The 27,394-nt window shown below is 37.3% G+C and overlaps 1 protein-coding gene across 1 annotated transcript in view; it reads right to left on the reverse strand.

Moving 5' to 3' along the window:
- CWC22 (CWC22 spliceosome associated protein homolog) overlaps positions 1-26,523 on the reverse strand; it is an 88,232-nt gene extending 61,709 nt beyond the window's left edge. Inside the window, exons 1-5 of the mRNA XM_036746357.1 lie at positions 26,129-26,523; positions 10,914-11,069; positions 8,207-8,265; positions 6,136-6,237; positions 4,194-4,445 (exon numbers count right to left, since the gene is read on the reverse strand). Coding sequence (XP_036602252.1) covers positions 4,194-4,445; positions 6,136-6,237; positions 8,207-8,265; positions 10,914-10,940 — 440 coding nt within the window. The 5' untranslated portion in view covers positions 10,941-11,069; positions 26,129-26,523. The remainder of the gene's footprint in view (positions 1-4,193; positions 4,446-6,135; positions 6,238-8,206; positions 8,266-10,913; positions 11,070-26,128) is intronic.
- Positions 26,524-27,394: the final 871 nt, after the last annotated feature.

Raw genomic sequence — 27,394 nt, forward strand, 5'->3', positions numbered from 1 at the left:
CCTCTATTTTTCTGTACATATTCTAAAGTACAAAACTGGTACTTAAACCTGCCATACTATGGCAAAACTGATACATTCCTACACTATAAAAAAGGATGCAAATCTTTTCATAGTATGGTAAAATAATGATGACGGTATCATTACAATTTTCATAAAGAATTAATTTCTTTTTGAAAAATATTTTGTTTTTTCCCCCAATTACACATAAAAACAATTTTTGACATTTTTTTTAAAGTTCTGAGTTCTAAGTTCTATCCTTCTCCCTCCCTCCCCACTCCCCTGCAATGGTAAGCAATCTTACATAGGCTATGCATGTGCAATCATGTAAAACATTTCCATTATTAGTCATTTTGTGCAAGACTACTTGAACAAAAAATTCATTTCTTAGAGCTTAATGTGTAAATATTCTGCATTTCATCTCTTCATTCAGCAACCCAACACTGTTGTGTAAATAAACTTTTTTTTCCCCAATAAAGGCAAAAAACTATTTTGCTAATTACAAGATAAAATTAAAAGTGAAACTTATGATGTATATCTTATTTACAATGAGGAACATAAGGCAATCATATAAACAAATCAGAAATAAAATGAGGCCAGTAGAAGTGTTTAAGAGACAGTAAGTTCTCCCTTGCTAGAGATCTTCAAGCAAATGCTAGACGACCCTTCTTGTGAGGCCCGTTATAGCAGACAATTTTGTACATACATGGCTTGTACCAGATGGCCTCTGTAGTAACTTATAAAATGGACAATCTATGATGATTCTGTGATATTTGCATAAATCCATGTCTAAAACACTAGATGTTATTTAATTTCTTCTTTGCCTTTAGAGAAAATTATACTAACTAGTCCAGAAAGATGAATATCTTCTCTATTCAAAAAAATTAACTGCCACTTGATTTAAGGCAAATCACTTAATGTCCTCTGTAAAATTGAGAGGGCTGGATTGTAATAACTCGTGATCTTATACAAAGACTGATTTCATATGCTTCTATGAGAAATGTGTTCTATAGTTGAACAAATGTTTCAATAAGGTCTTCCCTGAGGCATAATTTGAATCTCTTCTCTAAATTACCAGAATGGAATATCAAAAGCTTATTACGAAGCCTAAATTCCATCTGTTTGCTCATTAAATAGCAAACAGCATATAATAGCAACAATAATAAATAACTAGTATTTACAAAGCATTTAAAGGCATACACAGCACTTTATATATTTCACTTGATCCTTACAACAACTCTATGATGTAGGAGCTATTATTTATGCCCATTTTACAGGGGAGGAAAATGAGGCTGAAAGTCAAGTGTCTTGCCCAGGGTCATGCAGCTAATTAAGTGTCTGAAGCAGGATCTGAACACAGATCTTCCTGACTCCAAGTCCAGTGCTCTATCCACTGTGTCAACCTTCTGCCTCTATTCTGTTTAAAAAGAGGTTTTTGGTAGCTAAAAATTATTGTTAGAGTAGCTGAAATTCTTCATAAAAATGATAAGGAAACTGACAGCTCTTGGAAATAAGAAAAAATGAAGGCAAGGAAAGACCAATTACATCTAGGGAACTCCATTTGAACTGGCTATCCTCATCAATGTTCTAATTTCATACTGCTCTGGTTTTACGATTTCATGAAAGTATGGAGAAAATGGGAGATGGTAAGTAAGATATGTACTGGTGTACATTTAGATACTGCATTATAGCACTCTTAAGGTCACCAGTCCAGATTATTGAAAGCAAGAATCCTTCCTGCACAAACACAGGATCCCTGCTAATTACCAGCCATTTGACCTGTTCAACTAAGTGACTTCATTTCTCTGGGCCTATTTCCTCATTTATAAAATATGGGCATTGGACTAGATGGCCTCTAAGGCCCCTTACTCCTAATGATCTTTTGTGACCTTTGATTATCCAGGCTGCATTAATTAGTTCCAGGAGTGTTGAGCTCATTATCAGAATGCCTTTCCTGCTATTTTATACCTGTCAAAAAGTTCTTCCATACATATATTAAGCTCAAATCTACCTCTCCATAACTTCCATCCTTTTGTCCTAGTTCTGCCAAACAGAAAGAGAATTAAGGCTCTTTCTTAATCCATACAGCTTCCCTTCACATGTGGAAAGTTTTCTATCTCCCTCTTAGGCTAAACAGTCCCAATTTCTTCAACCATTTTTCACATTAACAGTTTCTAGACCCCTGACCTTTCTGGCAATTCTCTTAAGAACACTCCAGTTTGTCAGTTCCTTTTAAACTGTGACTGACACCTAGAATTAATCTTTGAACTAACACTGACAGTGTTAAGAGTAGCTAATTTCCTGTTCCTCTACAGGCTTGTTTAAAGAATCTCATAATGGAGTAACATGAGAAAATCCATGTTTTAAGGGAATTACTTAATGAAAACAGTCTATTTCAGGAGTTTTATTTTGATAATAGGGGGTAGACAGACTGTAGGAGAGTAGAGATTAGAAGCAGGGAAATAGTAGTCTGGTCCTGAGGTGATAAAGATCTGTACTAAATTGGTGGCAGGAAAAATAGAGATAAAGATGAACTGGTCACATTTCAATTAATGCAGTGTTTTTCACACAACAGGCTCTTAATAAATGCTAAACAAATGTTAAATAATCAACCAAAACAGGTGGCAATGGGGGCAAGAAAAATCAAAGCTTATTCTTGCTCAACATTTCCATCAAGGACTTTATCCTAGCTTAGAGGCACCTTATCCCCTTTGTTGAACTGAATGCTTACAATAAGACTTCAAGGGATAGCTAATACAAGGGATAGAAGAATTAAGATTCAAAATGATGTTCATAGGCTAGAATGCCAAGTCCAAACTAACAAAATGTCATTTAATAGGGACAAAAAAGGAGGTTCCTGTAAGTAAACTAATAAAAAAAATAGCAGATCTAGTAGATGTAAAGGAAAAGAGCAGAGATACATGTAACAGCAGCTAGAATAAAAGAATAATCTATGTATTTATAGCTGCTCTATTCTAATAGCAAAAAAAAAAGGTAAATATTCTATATTCCCAATAGAGGAATGGCTGAATAAATTATTGTATATTAATATAATGTTGCCATAAAAATTACAAATGTGAAACATACAAAAAAAGTGTAAAGATATATATATAAGGCAATACAGAGTGAAAGCACTAGAATCAAAATTGTAAACACACTGACTGAAACTATATGGAAGAAAACAAGATGGAAGGAAAACTTGACCTCAGATGGCAGAATTTTGGACAGGCCTTGATGAAAATAAACAAAAGCCTCTTATTTGCTTGGCTTTGTTTATAAATTCTTTTGATCCTACCCAGTTAAAGAATAGTTTTGGTTAAGATCTTGACTGTTCCTTTGTACATATATCTGACTACTTGCCTTTGTTGATTAGTCAGCTTGAAAAAAAAAGAACTTTCTAAACACCAAAGCCGTCCAACAATGGATCTTACAGCAGTAAATAAGCAGCAACCTCTCTCCTCATCACTCTAGCAGAGTCTAAAAGTCTATCAGGTCTTTTGCAAAGGGAACTGCTCTATGCTAAGCAGAAGCCTGAACTTCTCAGGATCCTTCTAATTTTGCTTTTGGTCTATCTAGCCATCACAATCTGTGAGTGAACTATGTATATGATTCTACTCCAGTGACCTAACTTGTACCTTCTTTCCCCTTCCATTTGTAGGGAGATGAGCTAGGACAAGATCTACATTGTGATGTTTTACTGTAAAATCAGATTGCTGTTAGGTTGGAATATTTTCCCTTTCAACACTAAAAACAAATCTGTAATTCTAATTAGAATGTAGAATGCGCAGGCTCACCCTTACACAGGTTGCCTTCAAAATTCACATTATCAGATTATTTTCCCAAAAGCTCACACCCACTTGTAGTAGGTATGGATATAGTAACTAACTACATACCAAAGAATGACTGGAAAAAAAAACTACAAAAAGTACAAGCCATATAATCATTGTTCGAACTGTCTGTTACTTTCTTATCAAGAGAAGGGGAGTGATGGAATAGGTCAATGTCCATCTTCTAATGGAGCAAAGAGCAGCAAAGGAAAGTTCTCTAAGTACCGTCACCATTTATTTCCAAAAATCTCTTTGCACCTATTTGATGTCTACAAACATGGTTAACTCTCATGTACCAAGTACTAGATTCTTTACCTTTCTTATTAAGAATATCATTATCTAACTGGGCAGCTAGTAATGTTGAAGTACCTGTTTTTATCTGTAATTTGTTCTTGCATCATCCTGAGCTTTGCTGGAGGAATATAAGCACCACCCGTGCGAGTGAGGAGTGGATCCACCTCGTCTTTCTTCTTCTTTGTCGGGGGCTCATCCTGAGCAGACGAGCTCTGAGTTGTTGTTCTTTCTGTACTCCTTCTACCTGGTGAAGGAGATTTTCTGTACCTTCTCCGATCAGAATCTCTTTCTCTCTCTCTTTCCCTGCGTTTTTCTCTATCCCTCCCTCTGTTGTGGATGAAGAAAAACAACAGGAAGAAAAAAAATTCAAATACAATTCATTCAGTAATTCCAATACACAAAACACTATTCAAATTGCTAGACAGGGCAAGGCATAAGAAACAATATAATATAGCTCCTGTTCTCAAGAAACTTAGAACCTGGTTGAGGAGACAACCATACAAAAAACAAAGGGTTAAAAACAGAGTTAGAGAAAAACACAAGAGATGTCACAATGTGCACATGGTTAGGTACAGAGCAAGGAGTACACCTGGGGTGCATTCTTGAGCACAAGTCAGAGAAGAATAGCACTAACAAAAAGGAACCAGCATAGTGAGCTCTTGAGAGAATAAGACTAGTATGTGTGGAATAAAGGATTTGTGTAGAACATTAGTAGGGGAGAACTTTGTACATGCAGGTTAGAACTAGGTTATGAGCTCTTCAAAACTAGTCTAGGGAGTTTGGACTTTTTGCCTAGACTACTGACAAAACCTCCTAGTTGATTTCCCTGCTTCAGTCTCTCCATCCTCCTCACAGCAAAGGTTCAGCCACAAAGCCCCTGCTCAGGAAGTTCCACTAGATCTCTATAGGCTTCCTCTATGTGATATTTAAAGCCCTTCACAATCTGGTTCCAGTTTGTCCTTCCCTGATCACTGCATGTAACTCCCTTTCACACACTCCATTTGCAGCCAGCCAAACTTACCTGCTGTTCTTTGTACATGACTTTCATCTCATGCCTATGCCTGTGCTCAGACTGTCCCCCATATTTAGGATGGACTCGTTCCTCACTTCCATGTTTAACAATTCCTAGTTTCCTGAGGGGCTCAACTCATATGCTACTTAAAAAAAGATCAATCCCAATTCCCCCCCTACCCTGATGCTAGTGTTCTCAAAAGCCTACCCACGCATGACTCTCCTAACCCAGACACCAAGTGAGCCCCTTGAAGGCAAGAACTGTTTCATCTGTGTCTTTTTACCTACAGGACATAGTTCATTCAGTGCTAGCACATAGTAAGCTAATGAATGACTGTATATGGCAGATTATAGGGTAAGTCACAAGTATTTTTAGCAGGACAATATGTGACGAAGCAGGTATTTTAAAAAATGAACAGTGTTAAGGTATGTATATTCACTGAAAAAACTTTGAAACACTTCTGGAAGCAATCTAAAATAGGAGGTTGTCACTTCAAGTTATTATTTAATTCAACAAACACTTATTAAATGTTTACTAGAGGCAAAAAAGACAAAAACAAAATAGCACCTGTCTCAAGGAGTTTATGTGTTATACAAATAAGTAAATATGAAGCAATTTTAAAAGAAATAACTTGCATGATAATGAAGAGTTTTACTGAAAAGGTGACGTATAAGCAAAGCTCTAAAGGAAGTTAGGATAATATGTTACAGTGGAGAAAGTGGATTTTGAAGTCAGGTACACCTGGATTCAAGAGCTCTATAGCCCAGGGTTCAAAGTCTCTTTGAAAACTGGGAGCAAACTTGTTCCTCCCCAATTCTATAGAACCTCTCTCTTTTGTTCTAACTTTCCCAGGCTGAAGAAGAAAGGTGCTTAATAAAAATCTATTTTGTACCACACTGCATGCATTAAGTTTAACTCATCATGGCATCCAACCTTAACAAAGCTAATTCTAGATTTCTGATAAGAAAATTTAAATGTTAATTTCAATTTTTTTATAACACTAACCGAGATTCCATGGTACTATCATTAGAATGTCCTCGTCCTGAATGTTCTTGATCTGACCTGCTGTAATCTCTGTCCCGGGGGGATCGCTCGTGTTCTTCATATCTAAGAAATCCAATAAAAAAGTAAAAATGACAAGATAGAAAGTAATATGGTATTAAATACTGATTGCTGAGAATCCTACCAGTTAGCATCATATGATCAAATCAGTTTTGATCATATCTAGAAGATCACAGTTAGGGTAGGTCTGATCACATCATCCTCCCTACTCAATAGACTCCAATGGCTTCCTACCATTTCCAAGATCAAAAACAAAATCCTCTTTTTGGCATTCCAAACCCTTTATAATCTACCCTCCCACCTCCCCCACCACTTTTTCAGTCTTCTTATACCTTACTTCTCTGCCACATCTTCTTAGATCTAGTGACACGGGTCTCCTGGTTGCTCTATGAACAAGACACTCCATCTCTCAGCTCTGGGGATCTTCTCTACCCATCCCTCATGCATGGAATGCTCTCCCTCCTCATCTTTGCCTTCTGGCTTCCCTGGCTTCAAGTTCCAACTAAAATTCCATCTTCTCCTGGAAGCCTTCCCAACCCCTTTTAATTCTAATGCCTTTCTTCTTTAAATTATCTCCCATTTCTCCTGCATTTAGCTTGTTTGTACATATTTGTTTGCTGATTATCTCCCCAGGGATTGTCTTTGGTTTCCTCAGCACTTCGCACAGTGCCTGGTATGTATCAGGTATTTAATAAATGCTTACTGACTGAGTAGCTATTACTGAAAAATGCTGGCAGCTAAATCTGCAAGGGCTCATCCATCAAGCCTTGAAAGTTTTTGGCTTATTCACAGGTTCAAAAATCAAGCACTAGAAGGGATCTCAACAACCATCTTGCTCTATCTTTTTATTTTACATATGAGGCAACTGAGGCCCAGCAAGGTTAAATCTCTTGCCCAAAGCCACACAAGGTCTTCCCAAGTCTTAGTGAATCACAATCAAGTTTTTAGTCCTGGTTGAATTTGCCTTTGGTTGGATTTACGCACAGCTCAATTTTCCACCTGGGAAAGCACTACGCTAAAGAGGTTCCACCAACCCCTGATGGTTTATTTTGTATCTAGTTGCCACCACAAAAGTTTAGGTGCCAGGTGAATTTTTCAACTTTCAAAGAAAAAAAAAAGGGAAAAAAAGGAGCAAGTTGTTGTACTGCTTTACTCCCTAATTCTCTGTGCCCCAACCCAACATAAACAAAACCATGACCTAATTTGAGTGTGGTTATCCAACTTATTAGCTTAAGTAATTTAAATATTACATTATGAAATTGTGTTACAGAGTTCTAGAAAAGATGGATATTTAGGTACTCGTCAGCTTTGATCTTTATAATGATGACAGCAGTAGATGATTCAACAGGGAAAAGAGTAACTTCTATGCGCTTCATTTTTTAAAATTTTATTTCTTTTCACTAGCATTTCATAGCAAGAAAATCTCAAATATTTAGTTGAGACACGCAAATATTATCTTTTACCTAACAATTACAAACTATAATTTCATATGAAATCAATCAGTGAACATTTATTAAGCACCTACTATGTGCCAGGCACTATGTTTAGTGCCAGGGATACAAAAAAAAAGAGGCAAAAAACAGTCCCTGTCCTCAAGGAGCTTACAATCTAATGGGGGAGACAGTATGCAAACTAACGAATACAAAGCAAGCAATATATAGGATAAAGAGGAAATAATTAACAGACGGCAGGCACTGGAATTAAGAGGGATTAGAGAAGCTTCATTTGGAAGGTAAAAGTTCAGTTGGGACTTAAAGGAAGCCAGGGAGGTCAGTAGTTGGAGCATAGGACTGAGCGCATTCCAGGCATGAGGGACAGTCAGTTCATAAAAGGCCAGTTCATCTTAGAGTTCCTTTATAGGAGTTTAGTTATAGAAATACCTGAGGACTTTTTGGAAGGTAGTTTCACATCTCAGTTGGTCAGAGAGACAGATAATACACTGTGAAACTGGAGTCTATTTCTAACATTTGTAGATCACAGAATTTTAACCGCATTTGGAACATAAAGTTCATACCTATCTTCTGGAGAAGAACTCCTCTGAGAAAGCTCTCTTCTTTCATGACCAGAATTATGCTTTAAGGAGAAAAAGGAAAAACAAAAACAAAACACATAAGAATTGTTTCAAGAGACATTTGTAGCCCAATAGTACTGAATAAATGTTAACTAGAAATTACTTTTATTTAATAATTTAGGAGTATGTTTGTTAAAATAAATGCTAGGCAATGAAATATGTTTGGGTAAAAAAGGAATACTTTAGAAACACATATATGTCATTATTATGGTCACTTATTTGTCTTTTTTAACTTATGGAAGTATTTTCCCATGTTACTTACAACATGAGGATTCTGTTAGTCTGCACCAAAATAAACATTCAAAGCTGAACTCTGCTAACTTCAAGAGCCACTTCTGCTGAAATCTGCTATCCATTCATTACAACATCTCTGTGTTCTCTCATTGAAAAGTAATCCCAAATCACTAAAATCCAAAGTAAACACTAAAAGGCTAGAAAAATTTTGGGCCAGAACAGATGTGGGACAGCTTTTAAATGTGAAAACAGAAGCTATATATGTACAGCTGTGGGAACATGGATAAGCATAAACAGAATCAGCTATACTTAAATGTTGCTAGCTGGAAAACTACGAGGATCTCCTAACAACACAGGCAAGTAGTACCATGCCAACAAAATGGTTCACAATTATAAAACATTGAATACATTTATAGCTTTAGAATCCAGCCTATCTACTTTTGCAATTTTCTTGATAAAAAGCAAGAAGAAAATGAGGTACATTTACTCTCTTAGCAATTTGACTTGACTCTCAGCAACTTCCCAACAAAGGATTATTCTGAGAACATTTGCAGACATCCAACTACATATAATTGTCTTTTTTTTTTTTTTGGTTTATTAGACCTACAACTTTAATGCAGATATTAGAGCTTTTTAAATCAGGATTAAAATTCTGACAGAAGTAGGAAATTTAATTAAAAGTTAAAAGGAAAATTTAAAAACCCTGTGTTAACTATATTTTCAAGTGCCATATAGTCTTTAGCCAAACTCCTCAATCATGTACCTAGTGGAACTGGCTTGTGCACTTATCTACATGTATGACTTATTTACATAAATGTACTTGGAAAAAAATTTTTATTCATTGGGGTTAAATAAATGATTATCTCCTTTTCTAATTTTATATTTTTGGTGAATAACAGGAAGAAATCAATACATGTACTGATAAAGGCTTAGACACAGCATTAAAGGTATAATAATAATAATTATTATTTCTTTGCATAGTAAATATACAGGTACATATACGTAGACCAATTGCTGTACATATCTATTTAGACAAAATCTACAACTTAAGATGCATAGTTATGTATTTTGATTGTCACTGCGCTTCAAATTTTAGGCATAGTTTAAAAGCCAAGGTTAATTTATAAAAAAGATTTTTAAATAGTCACATTCAGTCAGCCTAACATTTTAAGCTATATCTGTCCAAGGAGTAAAGCATAACTATACAACTGAATACCATACATGACAGACTTTTAAAAAATCCAAAAAGATCTAATGTAGTTCTAATAATGGTTAAGTCACACTAATGACCAAGATAATGGGGTACAAAACCAGTATACTGGTTTACTAACACTTACTATGTACAAATTCAATTTAGTTTGACAAGTATTTACTGAGTACCTAATAAGCGACAGGCAATGGAAAAACAAAGACAAAACCAATGTAGTCCTTTCCCTCATGAAGCTTACTAGGTATATGAGGGACAAAGAAAGAAAAATAAGATAAAGAACCTAGCCTCAATCAATCAACAAGCATTTATTAAGTGCATGCTAATTGCAGGCCCTATGCAAGGATCAGAGATATGAAGATTGAAAAATGACACTCTGCCATCAGGGAGCTCACAATTTAATTGGCAGATATTCTGCCCACAAATCAGTAAGAAAGGAATGATGAGAAAAATAAGAGGTCCAAACAAAATAACCCCTGAGAGATGTAAGGAAGGAGCAATTATTTTTAGCCAGGGGGACTGGCAAGGGCAGTTAAGTTGAATTAAAATGAATAATTTTTCATTCACTCTCCCAAACTCACTGAGACATAATATGTACATAGCTTCTATAAATGAACAAATGAGAATTTGCTTTGCCTAATTTCCTTTCAAGATTTCTTTTTCAAGACTTGTTAGATTTTGATTCCATCTGCCTCAAATGGGTATTTTTTAGTCTTTTCATGCCTCTTAAACTTCTTAGAGCAGTAAACAGAAGCCAAAATTTGTGAAACCATGAATTGGGAGAACTTCTCATATACGATATCAAGGATTTAGAGCCAGGAGCCCAGGGTCCATGTAGTCCAACTCTGAAGCCCAGGGAGACCAGGTGACCTGTCCACGTAAAACGGCAGCAAAGGGGGAAAAAAACTGTACTGCTGGAAAGTCAGATGCTCCTTGTACCATATCTAGCTGCCTCTTGCAAAGTGCAGACATTAAAAGAACATGTCAGAGAAAGAGGTCCACTTTTACCACATCTTCAAATATTGTTAGGGTTTCTCTAAGATAAAAGATTGTTTTTGTGTTTTCCTACTATAAATATTCCAAAAGTCAACTCTTTTCCTAATTCTTGATGAATAACTATGGCACTGACAAATGCTTACTTCATCCAATCTCATTTTTAAATGGTGCTTTTCTCTTTAACTTGCCTAATGGAAACCTAAAAATACTTACTTTTATATGGGCCACGCTACTTTTCATTTTCTGTTGTTTACTTCTGTCTGTAGTAGTCCGTAAACAGTACACTAACTGCTCCAAATTGGCATAAAGAATTTGGTAGTATGAATTCCTTGGTAGTCAGTTTTTCCCTCCTGGTTGGAGAAATTTCATCTATACAACACACAAAAAATCAAAAGCCCACTTTTGTCAACAATAGTGAAAAATGCATTTTAAATAGCACATGATATATTAATTCAACACAGCACACAAGTGGCACTTTGCCACAAGATAATATAAAAGATAACATAAAAGGTCCAATTTATACAAAAATAAAATGAAAAAGCAATTCCCCGTGAAGTTTCATATCCATAATAGATGAATAAATGTTAAATGACAAAGATAAAAATAATAGAATGGATGGTAAGTTTTCATTTTTTGTTCCTTCTAGAGGACCAGGAGAAACAAAGAAATAGTGGGAAATGAGGCAGAAACTATAGGGGCAGAATAACGACTGCAAGAGTGGTCAAGCAAGTGGCAGCAGTGGATAGAAAGAATTCTGGGGAGACACTAGGTCTAGCGGCAATTGCGCATCAAAGTCTAAAGATGAACAATACGGACTTTAACACTAAAATTTCTTCACCTGGTGATTTAGAAAAAAAAAATTTGCCTAACTTTACCATTTTATATTTCTTACTGAAACTCACACCGAAATAAGAGTTGTAACATCATTGCAAACCTTATCACTTGAAAGTGAGCTGAGGACTCAACTGTTTGATACGAAGAACTCCTTAAAAAAAAAGGGGGGGAGGGCAAAATACCCAAACTTCTCCACTTTCACTTAGAATAGTAATAGCTTGTTGAAATAAGTGTATCCCATTTAATTGTGGAGGAATATAAAAGTCAATGCTAGCATTGTGATTCAGTTGAATAAAGGATTTATAAATCAGAGGAACCAATTGACTCTCCTACTCCCTTCCTCTGTGACCCAGGCAGGCATTTGATTTTACAGAGCTTCTATTTCTTCATCTGTAAAATGGGAGGGTTAAATGACAGGACCTTCAAATCCTGCCTGATATTTACTATGTAACCTTGGGAATGTCACTCTCAGTCTCAGTTTCAATTCCAGGATCAAATATAAAATCTTTTGGTGTTTAAATATTTTATGAGTATACCTTATGGCATATTATCTGTAGCTATTGGCCAGCAATGTTCAAAAATTTGTAAACTTCACTTTAATGGATAGATTTTGAGATAGTTTATCACTTAGCTTTGATAACTGAGTTTCAAAGAATGTGATTGTATTTCTCTAATATGCATATATTCTAAGCCATATGCACTTTGTGATGCTGTGACATTTGCCTCCACTCTGTTCCTCAACAAGACTCTCCATCTCCCAATTCAGGGCATTTTCCCTGGCTGTCCCTCAAGTCTGGTATGATCTCCCTCCTTATCTCTACTTCTCTGGCTTCCTTCAAGTCTCAGTTAAAATTCCACCTACTACAAGAAAGTTCTCCCGATGTCCCTTCATTTTAGTGTCTTCCCACTATTGGTTGTTTCCACTTTATCCTGTATATAACTTGTTTGTATTATACCTGTTTCATGCTGTTTCCTGTTAGACTGTGTACTCCTTGACAGCAGGGACTGTCTCTTACTTTTTTTTGTAACTCTAGCACTTAATAGTATAGTGCCTGGCACATAGTAGGCACTTAATAAATGTTTACCGACTAAAATGGGAATAGCACCCATCTCACAAATGCTGAGAGCATCAAATGAAAAATACAAGTAAAGAGAGCTATGCAAACCTCAAAGTTCTATGTATTAGTTATCATCATGATTATTGCCCCATGCTTCTATGATCTTCAATAGCACATAGCTTAAAACATAAGCATATTAAAGAAATAAGTTTAGATTCTTTGAAACTCTGTTATTAAAACTAAGTAATAAAATATTTCAAAATCTATTCATTAAAGTAAAATTTACAAATTTTTGAACATTTCTAGCAAAAGCTACAGATAATATGCCATAAAAATATTTAACTAAACATCAGACAGAAATTACACCCAGAAACTCAGGTTACCATGTAACCACTTATTTAATATTTAGAGGTATTTATTTCCAAATGAAGGAAATAAAATGGGTAGGAGAAAATAATCAAGTGTTTTCTCATTTTTAATTGTAGTTCAGTGGGCCTAATTTAGAAGAGATAAAAGATGAAAAACTTGCTAAATGTTATTATGATTTTAACTGTCGGACTGATACTAGAACAGGAATAAGAGAGGATTATATTATTTTTAAGATTCCTTTCACATTTCAGAATCAAATGATCACAGATTTAGAGGTGGAAGGAAGGTCCTTAGGATTCATCAGGCCATCATCCCTTGTATATAAGTAAGGGAATATATTACTGTCTTTTATAATGCCATGACATCAACACTGATAGTGAATATTATCCTGATACTTCTATAGTTAAAGTGACCAGCTTGCAGAACTTTCCATAAAAGGCTCGTGTGCAGATTGAGTCTTTGATCAGTTGCTATAGTAAGCTTTTATTTGAAAAGAGGCTTCTATCCTTAACTACTAATACAAAAATTTGTCTATAAACAGCAGCTGCTTCCCAGTTATTCAGAGCTATACCACATTGTTTGAAACTATGTTTCAAGTGATCTTTGAAACATCTTTCCTACTCTCTTTCCTATGATTGACAAACTAGACAATACAAATCCCTGAAGAGCTACACTTAGATCAAGAATCCTTAACCTGGAGTCTGTAAATCTGTTTAAAAAATTAAATACGTATATGTATGTGTGTGTGTATGTGTACACATATATATATGATTGTATTTCAACGTAACTGGTTTTATTTGTAGTCCCATTTTATTTCATACATTAAAAAAGAGGTCCATAGGCTTCACCATACTGCCAAAGAGGTCCATGACAAAAAATGCCACAAATCCTTGTTCTACTACAGGCATCACACCTGGGCCCTACTGAACCTCAAATAGAAAGACAGGACCAACAGCAATGAGGTCCCAGATGACAACCAGAATATTAATATCAAGGATTATCATTATGATAAAACTGCCAAGGGAGGTCGAGTTGCTAGATAACAGTAAAACAGTAATTATTGCTAACATTTATGTAAGTTTTACTATGTGCTTGGCACTGTACTAAGCGTTTTTCAATTACTATCTCATTTGATGCTCACATGAGTCTAAAAAGTAGATGCTATTATTATCTCCATTTTACAGATGAGGAAACTGAGGTAAGCAGGTTAAGTGACTTGTCTAGTGTCACAACAGCTACTAAGTGTCTGAGGCCAGATTTGAACTCCAGTCTTCCTGATTCTTTGCCCCTCACTCTAAGCTACTTAGCTGCCCTAGCACAGCTAAAGTTCCTCTGTATGTTGAGCATTTTATGATTGACAGAGTAATCCCTCCAGTGGAACTAGTAGCCAAGTTTTTATTAGAACATTCCAGCACATAAGTCTGAATATTTAGAAAGGTTTGTCAGGAAAAATTTTTAAAGGACTTGATGGGAAAATATGGTCACTATCATTAAAGACATAAGCATTTCTTTGGTAGAAAATTCAATTACAATTGCTACATTGTAAGATTTCTATGAAAAATAAAATTAAAAAGGGAAAAGAAAGAAAGATTATATGCAATTTTTTCCTGGTGTCTGTTGCTTCTGGTAGGCCAAACAATTTTTAACCACCTTAAATTTCTTTTAAGTCTGGAATAGTACTTAGGTACTATATACAAATATAAATTGCACCTGTTTATAGGTGCATGGCATGACCTATAATGGATAAGGACAACTTTTGAAAGGTTAGATCACTCCCAGTTTTGAAATTTTTCTTTCCATTTATATATTGGTACAAAGAAAAAAGACCGTCTTAAGTATATGACTATTTTGGGTAGATTACAAACTGCTCAAAAGCAGTCTATTTTACATCACTAAATTTTTTTTGAAAATGTTTAAAATAGTAATAACATGAATAAAGCAAATCTATGAGAAAAAAGGAGGCAAAATTACAGCAATAAATTAGTATTATTAGCTTTAAGTCCAATAAATATTGTACAAAGATAATCCTGGACAAAAATTATCATTTAATATATAAAGAACTGAGCCAAATTTATAAAAATAAGGGTCATTCCCCAACTTATAAGTGGTCAAAGGATGTGAACAGGCAGTTTTTGGAAGAAATCAAAGCTATCAATAGTCACATAAAAATGCTCTAAATAACTACTGATCAGAAAAATCCCAATCAAAACAACTCTGAGGTCTCACCTCATACCTATCAGATTGCTTTTAAGTCCCTCAGTTTGGGACTGCCTGATTTGAGTGTATACTCCAGGTAGTTGCACGCTTGGCCAATAAATCCATTCTTAAATCTACCTTGAGCCCAGGTCTCATCTCGCTGTTATTAACAATTTCATAGACTAGATGATCCTCTAATGCATTCTTTAAAATTCTAGGACAAAATGCAATATTTTTCAAACTAATTCTAATATTAAAATTGTCACCTTGTTCCAGAAATTTTTCAACCAAGATAAATGCAATGCTCTGCACATTCAAAGTTGACGATGAAAAAATAATCCCAACATAGTAACGAACTACTTAACTTTTTTGCTAATCCAACAGGAAAATCAAAATGTAATTAGGAAGCACTTTCTAAAGAATCATCTAAAAACTATTTTTAAAACTACAGTATTACTGTAATACATAATTGTGTCAGAGGAAGAATACTTTCTGCCAATTCCAATCCATTCTAAACCATGATTTTCAGAAACACATGTTCAGCTTTAACTGGAATTTCAGCGCCTATCTCAAAGTCTGAGTTTTAGGGTAATCTTTTAACTACACAAAAGGTATTTTTGTCCCTTCCAATAAAACCTTTATCTTGAGGCTGAACAAGGAATATCCAAGTCAATTTTGCCAAAGTTTAATAAAGACTAATAAAGCATTCTCACAATCATGAGGATCAGAATCTATTTAGTTCATCTGTATCAACAGATACTTTCAAGTGCTCAACAGAATTCAAGTGAAAAAGTAATTTATGAAACACCTACTATGTGCCAGGCACTGTGCTAAGCACTGGAGATACAAAGAAAGACTACCCTACCCTAAAGAAGCTCACAATCTAATGGAGGAGACAACATGCAAACAACTATGTACAAATAAGATATACAGAGGAAAAACTCGAGCTGGTCATATAAGTGAGGCTTCTTGAAGCAGGTATAAGAAGTAGCCAATTTCATACAAAGCACTATGCTAAATCATTGTAATAAAACAGTCTCTACCTTCCAAAGGCAAACACACAACTGGGAGACACAACTTGTACTCAGTTAAATTAATTCAAGGTACCAGAGGCAGGAAAGAGCCCTGAGGGATGGGGGTGGGTGGGAGTCATCATGGATTCTGAGCACAAAGGGACCTTTAGAGGCCATCTAATCCAACTCACAGTCATTTTACAGATGAGGAAACAGAAGTATTGAGTAGCAGGTGATTAGGAATGGCTTTGGAGAAAACACCTACAGTGAACATTTCTGAAGGAAGCAAAGGATTCTAAGAGGTGGTACATTTCAACCACTGAGGACATCCTCTGTAAAACATGAAAATGGGAGAGGAAACATCAATTGTACAGAAATTGGGCTGGTACAATACTTGAGAGGAGTAATATGACATAAATGTGGAAAGGCTTTGAAGCCAGATTAAGGAAGGCTTTAAGTGCCAAGGTGAAGAGTCTATATTTTTATCTTAGAGGCACGCAGCTCAGTGGTACAGTGTGCACAGAGCACTAGACATGGCATTGGGAAGACCTGAATTCAAATTCTGCCTCTGACACTCAAAAAGTGACTTTAGGCAAATCAGTTCACCTTCCTGTGCCTCCCTTTCTTCATCAGTGAAATGGGTGTAATAATACCACCTGTCTCCCAGGGCTGTGGTGAGGAACAAACAAGTTAACTTCTACAAACTGCTCTGCAAACCCTAAAGGGCTACATAAATGGTTACTATTGAAGAGAGGGCTAAGACTGTGTAGCAACAATTTTGTTAGCAGCTATTGTGGCTGTGTAAAACCAACCAGCACACAGAAGGCCACTAAATCGGGTTCTTTTGATCTGCTTTGCTAAGGAAAGTAACTTTAAGGGATTAACAACCTCACTTTAAGCAGACACACATATATAAATATATATAAAACTCACTTAGTTGGGAAGGAAAAGCCAGCACCCTGAACTTCACAACAATACAAATAGAAATTACAAACATCAACAGGCAGACCTTGTCTGATTCAAATCACAACTCAGTTACCAGGAAAGAATCAACATCTGAGTTTACAAGTGGGGGGGCAGGGGGGGGGTATACTCTTAACAATGGCTGCCCAGAGTCTCTTCAAGTCACATGCCACTCTTCCAGTGAGTGAGAGCCACTCAAACCCATGTAAATTAGGCATTCCCTAGAGGCAAGCAAGTCATCAAAGACTCCAGATCTAATCAAAGAAACAAAGGCCAGACTCTTCAAGGACACTTGATTAAATAAGTGCTAAAAGAGAGAACAGTAAAAGTTCCACCTTACTTACTGATACAGACTGACACATTCAAGGCTTAGGAAGAACAGAAAAAAATGTCCAAGATAACGGAGAGAGAACACTTGAAAGGGTGAGTGGGGTTCAATAGGATTTTAATACTTTGTCAAAGTGTTCTCCACCACACATTACATTTATCTTCAGAAGAAAGGGAGAATAGCGGGCTCGTCTGTCATCACACAGTAGTCTTAAACATGATGTTTCAGAACCAGCAAGTAATGATAAAACTATATGCATGTATAAGCTTAGGTCAAAACTTTCAGATTCCTTTGAGTAGCAACAATATATCACAGATCTCTGGCCAATTTGCCAGATACAGCAAGTAATAATGGAAAATAATGTAAAAATACATTAAGTAAAAATGTATTGGCAAATACTATTTGAGATCATTACATATTCACTGAACTAATAGGAATAATCAATGGTGAAAGGGTTGTGGAAAGAAAGGCAAATATGTAGTTGGTGGACTTAGAATGGGTATAATTATTTTGGAAAACAATTTGGGATTATGCAAATAAAGTGGCTAAAATGTCCATAATCCCTGACCCTGAGATTCTGCTTCCAGGAACATACTCCAAGGGAAGAGGACAAAAAAAAAAAGGCCTCCATATACTTCAAATTTATAGCATCACTTTTCTTGGTAGAAACCTTTATCCTGGGCTGGGGAAAAAACTGGAAAGAAAAGTAGATGCCCATCATTATCTTTTGAGGAATTATGAAACAAACTGTGTGTATGAATGTAATGCAATATTACTGTCCTTTAAGAAATGATATATGTGATGAATATAAAAAAGCAGTACAGACTTACATGAATTGATACAAAGTAAAGTAAGCAGAGCCAGGAAAACATACACAATGACTACGACTGCATCAATGTCATTGGAAAAAACCACCACCATGAACCAACTGAAACCAAATGCTGTGAAAGTATGGAGAACAATCTTGGCCCCAAAGAAACAATAAGATTAAACACGACCTCCTGTTCCTTTGCAGGGGGTGGCTGGGTCAGTAAACCAGTGTAGAATATGGAATAGCATGTTCAGATTTGGGGAATGTGTTGGTCAATTTTAGTGTTAATTTTTTTTTTCTCTTCTTCCCCCTGAGTAGAGGAGTGACATTGTCAGGTCCATGCTTTAGGTTTGTCAATCCATTCCCTATAACTAAAGGCATTTATTTGGTACCTGTGTGTCTAGGGCTACAGGCAATTAAAAAACAAAACAAAACAAACCTGGAAGACTTAGTCTCTGCCTTTATGAATTTACAAAATTATTATAGTAAATCAAGAGACCATTTTTCCCAGCTCCCTCCAGAGTCCATAATTATAAAGCTATTTCTGTTATTTTATTTTTCAAAGAATCTTGTATAATTCCAACATGCATAGGACATATCTTTTTGGAGAAGAGCCTTTAATAAAGTATTTTGTTCTACCAAATCAAATGCCTTTTTATAAACGGTAAAATCAGATTTTGTATTCTCGATATCTTTTGCTAAATTATGAGTATATAAAGTATGGTCTAGATGACTCTCTAATCATTAATATCAAAGGTGGTATTAAACAGAAGCTTACTCAACAAACGTTTTGTTGAGGAGAGCCAGTGCAGAGAACAAATTAACGGGAATGACCTATAGACAGTAAAAGTCCTCCAGACTTCTGTTTATGCACGGCTATGTACTAATCATTTTGGAGGCTCCTAAGAGAAATTTATAATCACTCAGAAGATGTCAGTGATGTCTACATAGGAAAAAAGACACAGATGAAGAATGCCTTTGCCCAGACATGCATCTTAGACTGATACCACAAATGGACAATAAGCTGGACCAAGAACTGAAAATGAAAAAAAATATCACCATCAAGAAATTACAAAAAAAATTTTTCACTCTAAACTTCTCCCTCAAACAAAAGCCCATCTGTTTAATGACAATTTTATTCTGATGCAAATCATGGAGCACTAACGTTTCTAAAACCTGAAGTAGAAGAGCACCCATGAGGCAACAAAGAAGCATGTAGGAAGAGGCTGTAAAAACAACGTAAATAATTAATAAAGAAAACCAGTATAAAAAGTGTTATGAAATGGCATATGATCAAAAGAGACAATATAAAATCTGATTATACTGTAAAATGTTACATTTTCTTCTGCTATTCTTCAGTCTTTACTACTTTTTACTAAATGAAATTTTAAAAATATTTTTCCTTCTCTTTTATATCTTAAGTCTTATGATATATAACATGTTTCTTTTCGTCCTCATCTGTGTCATTTTTTTCCTCTTTTATCTCCACTACATCTTTTGTTGGGCTATCAGGAAACAATCTGCATATACACTCTTGTCCCAAAATGTAAGTGTGCAAGTGACACGACTGCCAAAATACATTGCTCTAGCAGTTTCACCAAAACAATGAAAATAGCAGTAGTACTATTGAAAATTATGCAGGAAAAGTCTGTAGGGAAATTCTTATAGTTCAATATGTCTACGTTTGGTACTTGGAGTAATTGGAAATTCCCGAGATGAGTAATTTATATAAAATTTATAGCTATCTCTGCTCTTCTTAGAATTACTATGTGGATTTTATGATAATATACAGTCTGCTATCCTGTCACAAGCAACCAACTCAGCAAGACTACACCTGCACTTTCCTGCACAAGAATATTTTAAAGTAATCACAGAAATACTAGTTTGAGATTAGGTTTGAGCAGGATTTTCCAATTCTTAGTTTCACATGGGAAGCTTTTAAGTATGGCCCTAGCCACACATTGTGTTTGCTTTTTGAAGATCAGCCTATTTAAATACAGAGAAGCTCAATAGTAATAGGCTTGTCACTTGGTGATAACATTTTTTGAACACAGCCACTAAACAAAGAAAACTATAAAAAGGCCCTCAGTCCTGTGCCATATTTTCTAGAAATGACAAAAAATAAGGAATTCACAGAAACATGGTAAGATTTGTAAGAACTAATTCAGTGAAATAAGGAGAACCAAAAGAATATAAAATGAAGATCACCAAAAGGAAATCAAACTTCAAGTAACTGAAAAACCAATGATATTATTGGAGAACAAATAATAAAGTTGTCAGATTATGGTAACCATATTAGTTGTTTTTCTGTTAAAAGGGAAGGTTCAATATAAGGTGGGGAAGGGGGTGTTTCTTCCCTCCAGAAATGAGACTGTTATAAAATTAAAAATGCATCAATAAAACATAATTTTTTAAAAATTAATTTTTAAAACAGAGCAACTTGATAATCAAAGCTTACACAGCAACATTTGTTGTTAGGGTTGAAGAGATAATGTTATCAAGAGCTTGTTAAGACCTAAATTGAATCAACATATATTTTGACACTATGTGACTTTGGAGAAGTGGGGAAAGGATGGTGAAAAGTATGTTAGAAAATATGAATCAGGAGTAAAGAAGGAGAGCAGCCAGAGGCAGAAGTTTCATACCTACACATAGGGTACCCCAAAAATTTGAGTACAGTTTTAATCTCTGACAATTTAAAACTGCACTCAGATTCTAGAAACACCTTGGATCTAAGTTCAAATAGCACCTCTGGTGATTACTTTGGATGTGACTTTAGACCAATCTCTGAACCTCCCTGGGCCTCAGCATCCACACCTACAAAATAAAAGGTTTGGATTACTTAGCTACTGAGGTCCCTCCCATCTCCAGAATGATGATCTTCTGATCCTATAAACAGAAACGAACTCATTAACCAATGTGGAAGTGATTCCTGAATCAGCTCTCTGTATATGGTCTGATCAATGGTTTGTTAGAATAAAGATCAAAATTAACACAGAGCTAAAAGAATAAAAAGGAGAAAAAATATCACATGTAAATAGAACTCCAACCTGACCTATTGAAACAAATTTTTAGTGCTGAAACATGTAATATGGCAAAAGGAGGAAATTACCAACATCTTTACTCTCTATCCACTTCTGCCCCCTCAAAGTCACACTCCTAGCTCAACCTTCTTCACCTCTCTCCTGGGCTACTGCAATAGCTTTTATGTTGAGTCTCCCTGACCCAAGTCACCCCCCACACCACCTTGCACTCATTAGCTGGGGTCAATTTTCTAAATCATAAGTCTCTTCTACTCAAGCAGCTGCAGTGGCTCCATATGACCTGTGAGATCAAATCTAAAGGCTTTGTTAAAAGCTCTTCATGATCTGGCCTCTTATCTTTCCATCTTTATACCTTAATCCTCACCAAGCACTCTACGATATAACTACACTGACTTGCCTTTCCTGGAACATGGTATCTCATCTATCTCTATGCCTCTGCACTGGCTGTCTACCAGGTCTGGAACAGCTGGTTCCCCTTCCCCTTCCTTTTAGTTTCCCAGGATTCTTTCGAGATTCAGCTCAGCTGAACTCATTATTTTTTCCCCAAAACTCCCTTCTTTTAAACTTCTTTATTACTGTAAAGGTCCCAGAATCCCAACCCCAATGTCATCCTCAACTTTTCACTTTTTCACCCCCTGGTATCCAATCAATTGCCAAGGTCTGTAGATTCTGTCTTCCTAACATTTTTCATGTATGCTCCCTTCTTTCCTCTAACACTGCCACCACCCTAGTGCAGGCCCTTCTCACTTCACACCTGGGCTACTACAGTAGCCTGCTGGTTGGTCTGTCTACCTGAAGTCTGTCTTCAGTCCACCTTCCACAAAATGATCTTTCTAATAAAAAAAAAAAAAAAAAACACCACACCTGACCACAACACCCCTGCTCCCCTCCCCCCAACTCAATAAACTCTAAAGGCTTCCTATCACCTTCAGGGGCATATAGAACATCCTGTTTAGTGTTGGTCTTCTTACACCTTAACATCCTGCCGCCACCACCCCAATGCCCTGAGACGCAGTGAGCCCTGGCCTTCTTCCTGTTCCTCAACAAGACACTCCCATCTCCTAAACGATTAGGGGTTTTTCACTGGCTTGTCCCCCTTGTCTGCAAATGCTCTCCCTCTTCATCTTTGCCTCCTGGCTTCCCTGAAGACAGATAAAATACCACCTCAGCAGAAAACTTTGCCTAGTCCCTTTCCATCCAAGAGCCTTCCCTCCTTGGATTATTTCCAATTCATCTTGTATAGAGCTTGTTTATACAGTTGTTTACATTGTTAATTCTCCCATTAGACTCTGAGCTCCTTGAGGGCATCTCTTTGAGGGTATCTCCAGTGCTTAGTACAGTGCCTAAGACATATTAGGCACTTAATAAGTATTCCGTGACTATTATTTATTGATTTTCTGCAGGCCACCTTTCTGTTCATCCCAGCAGGTGATGCCATTTTTCACATAGGGTCTTCCCCATTTGGAATGTACACTCTCTAAGAGTAGGGACTATTTTTTTTAACCTTTCCTTGTACCCCTAGTACTTAGCACAGTGCTGGCACGTAGCAGGTGCTTCATAAAAGCTTGCTGATTATATGAGTGAAAAAACAAGCTGCCACGATGAGACCAAAAAAATCCTTAAAAAAGCACTTTATTTAGCAAATATATGAATTCCTTACCAGCAGAAATATGGTCACTAAGGACAAAAATAGTTTAAAATATTCGTTTGTCAGATATTAGGGAAAGAAAAAAGAGAAATGATGGAAGGTAAAACCAGTTTAAAGAAAGCTTGGTGAGAGACTCAACTAAGCAAAATTGTACCTAGGACATTTAAGAAGCTGAAAGGAGAAAGAATTGAAAGATGAAAAAGAAATGGAAAGATTGAAAAAACAAAAGATTCGACTGGAAAACTTGAAGCCAATTGATAGGAGCTCCTTCTCCTTTCTTCTGGTTTCTACAAACATGCTCATGTGCCCCTCATTCTTAAAAAATTCTTCATTTGTTCCATCTGTCTATTCCTTGTATCCAGAAAGGATGTGGCTAAAACTCTAGAGAAAGCCATGTGCCACTGCTGCCTCTGTTTCCTCTTTTTTCCAAACTCTCTGGAATCTGGTTTCTAGCTCTGTCATCCAACTGATGATACCACTATTTTCAAAGTTATCAATGATCACTTACTTGCTGGTCCTTGATCCAGCAAGGTCATGCTTCTACCCTTCTCTAACATTATCCCAGTCCCCCAAAATTGCTCTTACAAAAGTTTTCTTATCTGTTTACCATTCCCCCTTCACTCCAGAGAAGCCAAAGGCTGCTCTCTTTTGTTACTGAGAAAATAAAGACTATTAACCATGAACTCTCTCTTCTCTAGGTCAAAACTCCTTGAACTCTTCCCTCAATCTTTCCTCCTTTGCTATGGTCTCTTAAAGTGGCCCTTCTTCCAAGGTCAAGCCTTCTGCTGTGTTCTGAATCTAATAACCCCTAGTCCTCTCTAGAAGTTTGCCCTTGCAATCATACACTCTAATTTTCAATTTCTCCTAATCTACTGCCTTCCTCTTTGCTATATTCAAACGTGTGAAAGTATTCCTTAACATTCAAAAACCTCCACTTGACCTTTTCATACATTCAAACTATTGCCCTCTTGCTTTTGTCTTTCATAAACGTCTAGAAAAAGCTTTCAGCGTTCATCATCTCCACTTTCTTTCATCATTTACCTAGTTCTTGCAATCGGGCTTCCAAATTCATCACCTGACTTAACTGCTTTCTCTAATTACCAGGTCTGATGGCCTTTTCTCACTCACATTTCCTCTGTTAACACTGTCCATTTGCACTCTTCCTGAATACTCTAGGTCTCCATGACATTTCTCTCCTGGTTCTACTTCACCATCTCCTTTGCTTGATCATAAACCACACATCTTGCCCTGTATGAATGAACCCCAAGGCTCGGTCCTGCCTCCTCTTCTCTTCTCTCTAGGTGACTCACTTGGGTTCACCTATCACCTCTCTGAAGATGATTTCCAGATACCTGTACCTCCAATCCTAGTCTCTCTCCTGAAGCACCAATCTCCCATCACCAACTACTTATTGGACATGTGTGAGGTAAATAAAATGTGAAGACTTCACAGGGAAGATATGTATACATATACCTATATCTATACTAAGAAATGTTAAAAAAAAAATCAACAAATAGGGAAATAGGGAAGTGGAAAAATTCTGAGGCCCTGAGGGTCTGATGGCTCAGCCTCTGGGAAAGTTTACCCTGAAAATTTTTGTACTTTCTTCTGGTTCTGGTTTTTAAAGATTTGCTCAGTAAGAATAGGGTCACTGTGACCTGCTTTCCTTTACTGTAAAAGTACTGTAGAAGAATGGAGAGGGTCTCCCCCTCCCCTTATCCTATTCTCCTTCTTTAGATTTATAGATGTCACCTCAGTTGTAATCATTAACTAAGGCAATGGGAATTGGAGTTTCTGTGCCTCGATTTCCTGGCTCTTCGTCTGGCTTTCGTGCTCAGATTGTAAACCCACCTCCCAGCCAACGGTGAGAAGGGTCAGAGGTGGGAGGGAATTCTCTTGTGTTAGGTATAATTATTGATTCTTTGCTCCTTGTAAAGTGCTTCCCTTGATAGACCTGTTCTGGCAGAGGATGCCCTATTTTCAAGAATTGAATAAAATTTATTTCTGTTCCCACCCTAGGATGGCTCCTTATTATAAATTTAATTGGTAAAGGTCTTTCATCCCACGCAGTTATTTCCAAGCGGGTGTCCCATAACCATTTAAAATCCAACCTGTCAAAAAATTGAACTCATTATCTTCACCCTCAAAACCTCTCCTTAATTCCCCTCTTTGTCGAGGCCACCATTATCTATTCTTCCAAACACCCAGGTTCACAAACCTCAGCCATCTCAGGTCTTCCTCCTCCTCTACCTCTCACATCCAGTCGCCAAATCTTTTCCATTTCTACACCGCTTGCTTTTGTCCCCTTCTTAATACTCACAAGGTCACCATCCTAGCTGAAACTCTCTCCAGCTCTCTGTCTTGTCCCTCCTACCTTAAATGGAATAGTGAATAAAAAGGGTTTGTCCAAGCACCCATTAAATGGAAAGCTCCGTATCAGCAAGGACCCTACCTCAGCTGCCTTATGGCCAATCCTTCCCAATACGGTAAAGAGAGAGACAAAGTAGAAGAGAGGAGAGAGTAGAATGAGAAAAGAGGAAGAAAGCAGAGAGGTGGGGAGGAGAGTAGAGGACGGGAAGAGGAGATAGGGAAAGGAGGGAAGTAGAAGAGAGGGGGGACAGGGAGAAGAGAGGAGTGGAGAAGGGGGAGGGGAAACGGGATGGGGGAGGGAAAGGGAGGGGAAAAGTTAACATGGGGGATAGGGGGATAGGAAGAAGAAAGGGGGAAGAGAGAAATGGGAGTAGGAGGTAAAGGTAAAAGGGGGAAATGGACTAGGAGGGAAATAATCAAGTGCTTCCTAGGTGTCAGCATTGGGGCTCAGTGCTGTGCATTAAGCAGACGCCTAAGAAACGTTGGTGGAGGCTGAAGTTGGGGTGGGGGCGCCTCTAGCCGCCCTGAGCCCCCGGATCCCCGCTCGTGGGGGCGGGTCGACGCCGGCCAGAGCTCCGGCAGCTACCCTTCCACTCCGCCCCGGGCGCGGCCCCGCCGAGCGGCAGACGCAGACTTCAGCCCCACACGTCGAAAAACAGCGGCTCTGCCCGAACCTCCTTCGAACTAAGAAGCCACGGTTGGAGGCCATGCTCCCCACTTCCCCAGCCCCTGCGGCCGCCCAGCCCCACGCCCACTCGGCCCCTCCATTCCTCGCAAACGCGTTTTGTAAATACCTGGAGCTCCAAAGCGCCGCCACAATGCTCCGACACGCAACTTCCGGTTCCTCTGGCCCTCCCGCCCTACCTTAAGAGTAAGGGTGGGTGGGTGGAGGTAGAGAGGAAGTGAGTGGTAATCGATTTCGAAACCTGGATGTGCAGCAGCCGTCGGTGTTTTCAGAGCTGGATTTTTTCTTTTTTCTTGTTTTAAAATAATCCCAAATCTCGATACCAATCTACTGAGAAACCGGTTTCTCCCACGCCACCGAACTTTCTACCTTACCAAGATGGGTGTTAGGGAAGTGTTCAAAGAAACTACAAGATCCAGCGTACACCAACGTAGAGGGGCGAATTCGCGCAGTGCATGATGGACGTTGTAGTACGTCCCCGGCCGCAATGCTCCTTGGGAATCCGAGTTCCCCTTGTTACCTCTAGATATGCTGGCTGTTACGTAAGAACTGTGGTGCTCCGCTTCAAAGCTTTCTCGCTGTGGTTGAGAAGATTGATAGTCCTCCAGAGATACTCCTCTAGGAAAACCCTGGAAATGCCTGACAGCTTATTTGCTCCACCTGCCTTTGGTAGTTAGAAAGCCTATAAAGCTGCAGGACCGAATTCTGCCATGCAGGGACACGTGACAAAAAGTTAACTGAGGCATCCCTAACTGGGTTACTGGCTAGACTAGGTTTGAGTTGAAGTCGTGAAGATTTGTTCAAATCCTCCTGCCTCTGACTTTATTAGCTGGACGACCCTGGGTGGACCACTTATTTTAGCCTTTATTACCTGAAGAGTTGAGAAGAGCAATCTTAGTGCTTATCTCAAATGAGATCATGTAAGTAAAGTGCTTTGCAAATTTGAAAGTTGCAATTTAAACAGAAAACCCCGATTTTTGTGTAAAAATAAAGCTGTTCAAGTGTAATAGTGAATGAAGGAGGAAACAGCCTTTTGAGGTCTCAAATTATACTATGAGGCAGTACTCATCAAACTACCTTTAATACCAGTTAAAAATAGAAAAATAAATGGGAAAATTAGATGAGGAAGAATCAGAAATTAATTAATTTGGAGTAGTAATTGATAAAAACCAAAACAAGTTACTATTCAGAACTGGAAACTAGTTTGGCAGAAATTAAATTTAGACCAACATCTTACAAAATATTCCAAAATAAGCTTAATATAGATACCAAGCTACATTCTCTCCTCCCTCTCCCTCTCCCTCATCCCACACACACACCTATGGCTAGGGAAAGAATTCTGAACTAAGGGATAGAAATTATCTTAAAAGATGAA

The sequence above is a fragment of the Trichosurus vulpecula genome, chromosome 2 (genome assembly GCF_011100635.1).
Source record: "Trichosurus vulpecula isolate mTriVul1 chromosome 2, mTriVul1.pri, whole genome shotgun sequence".
Lineage (NCBI taxonomy): Eukaryota > Metazoa > Chordata > Mammalia > Diprotodontia > Phalangeridae > Trichosurus > Trichosurus vulpecula.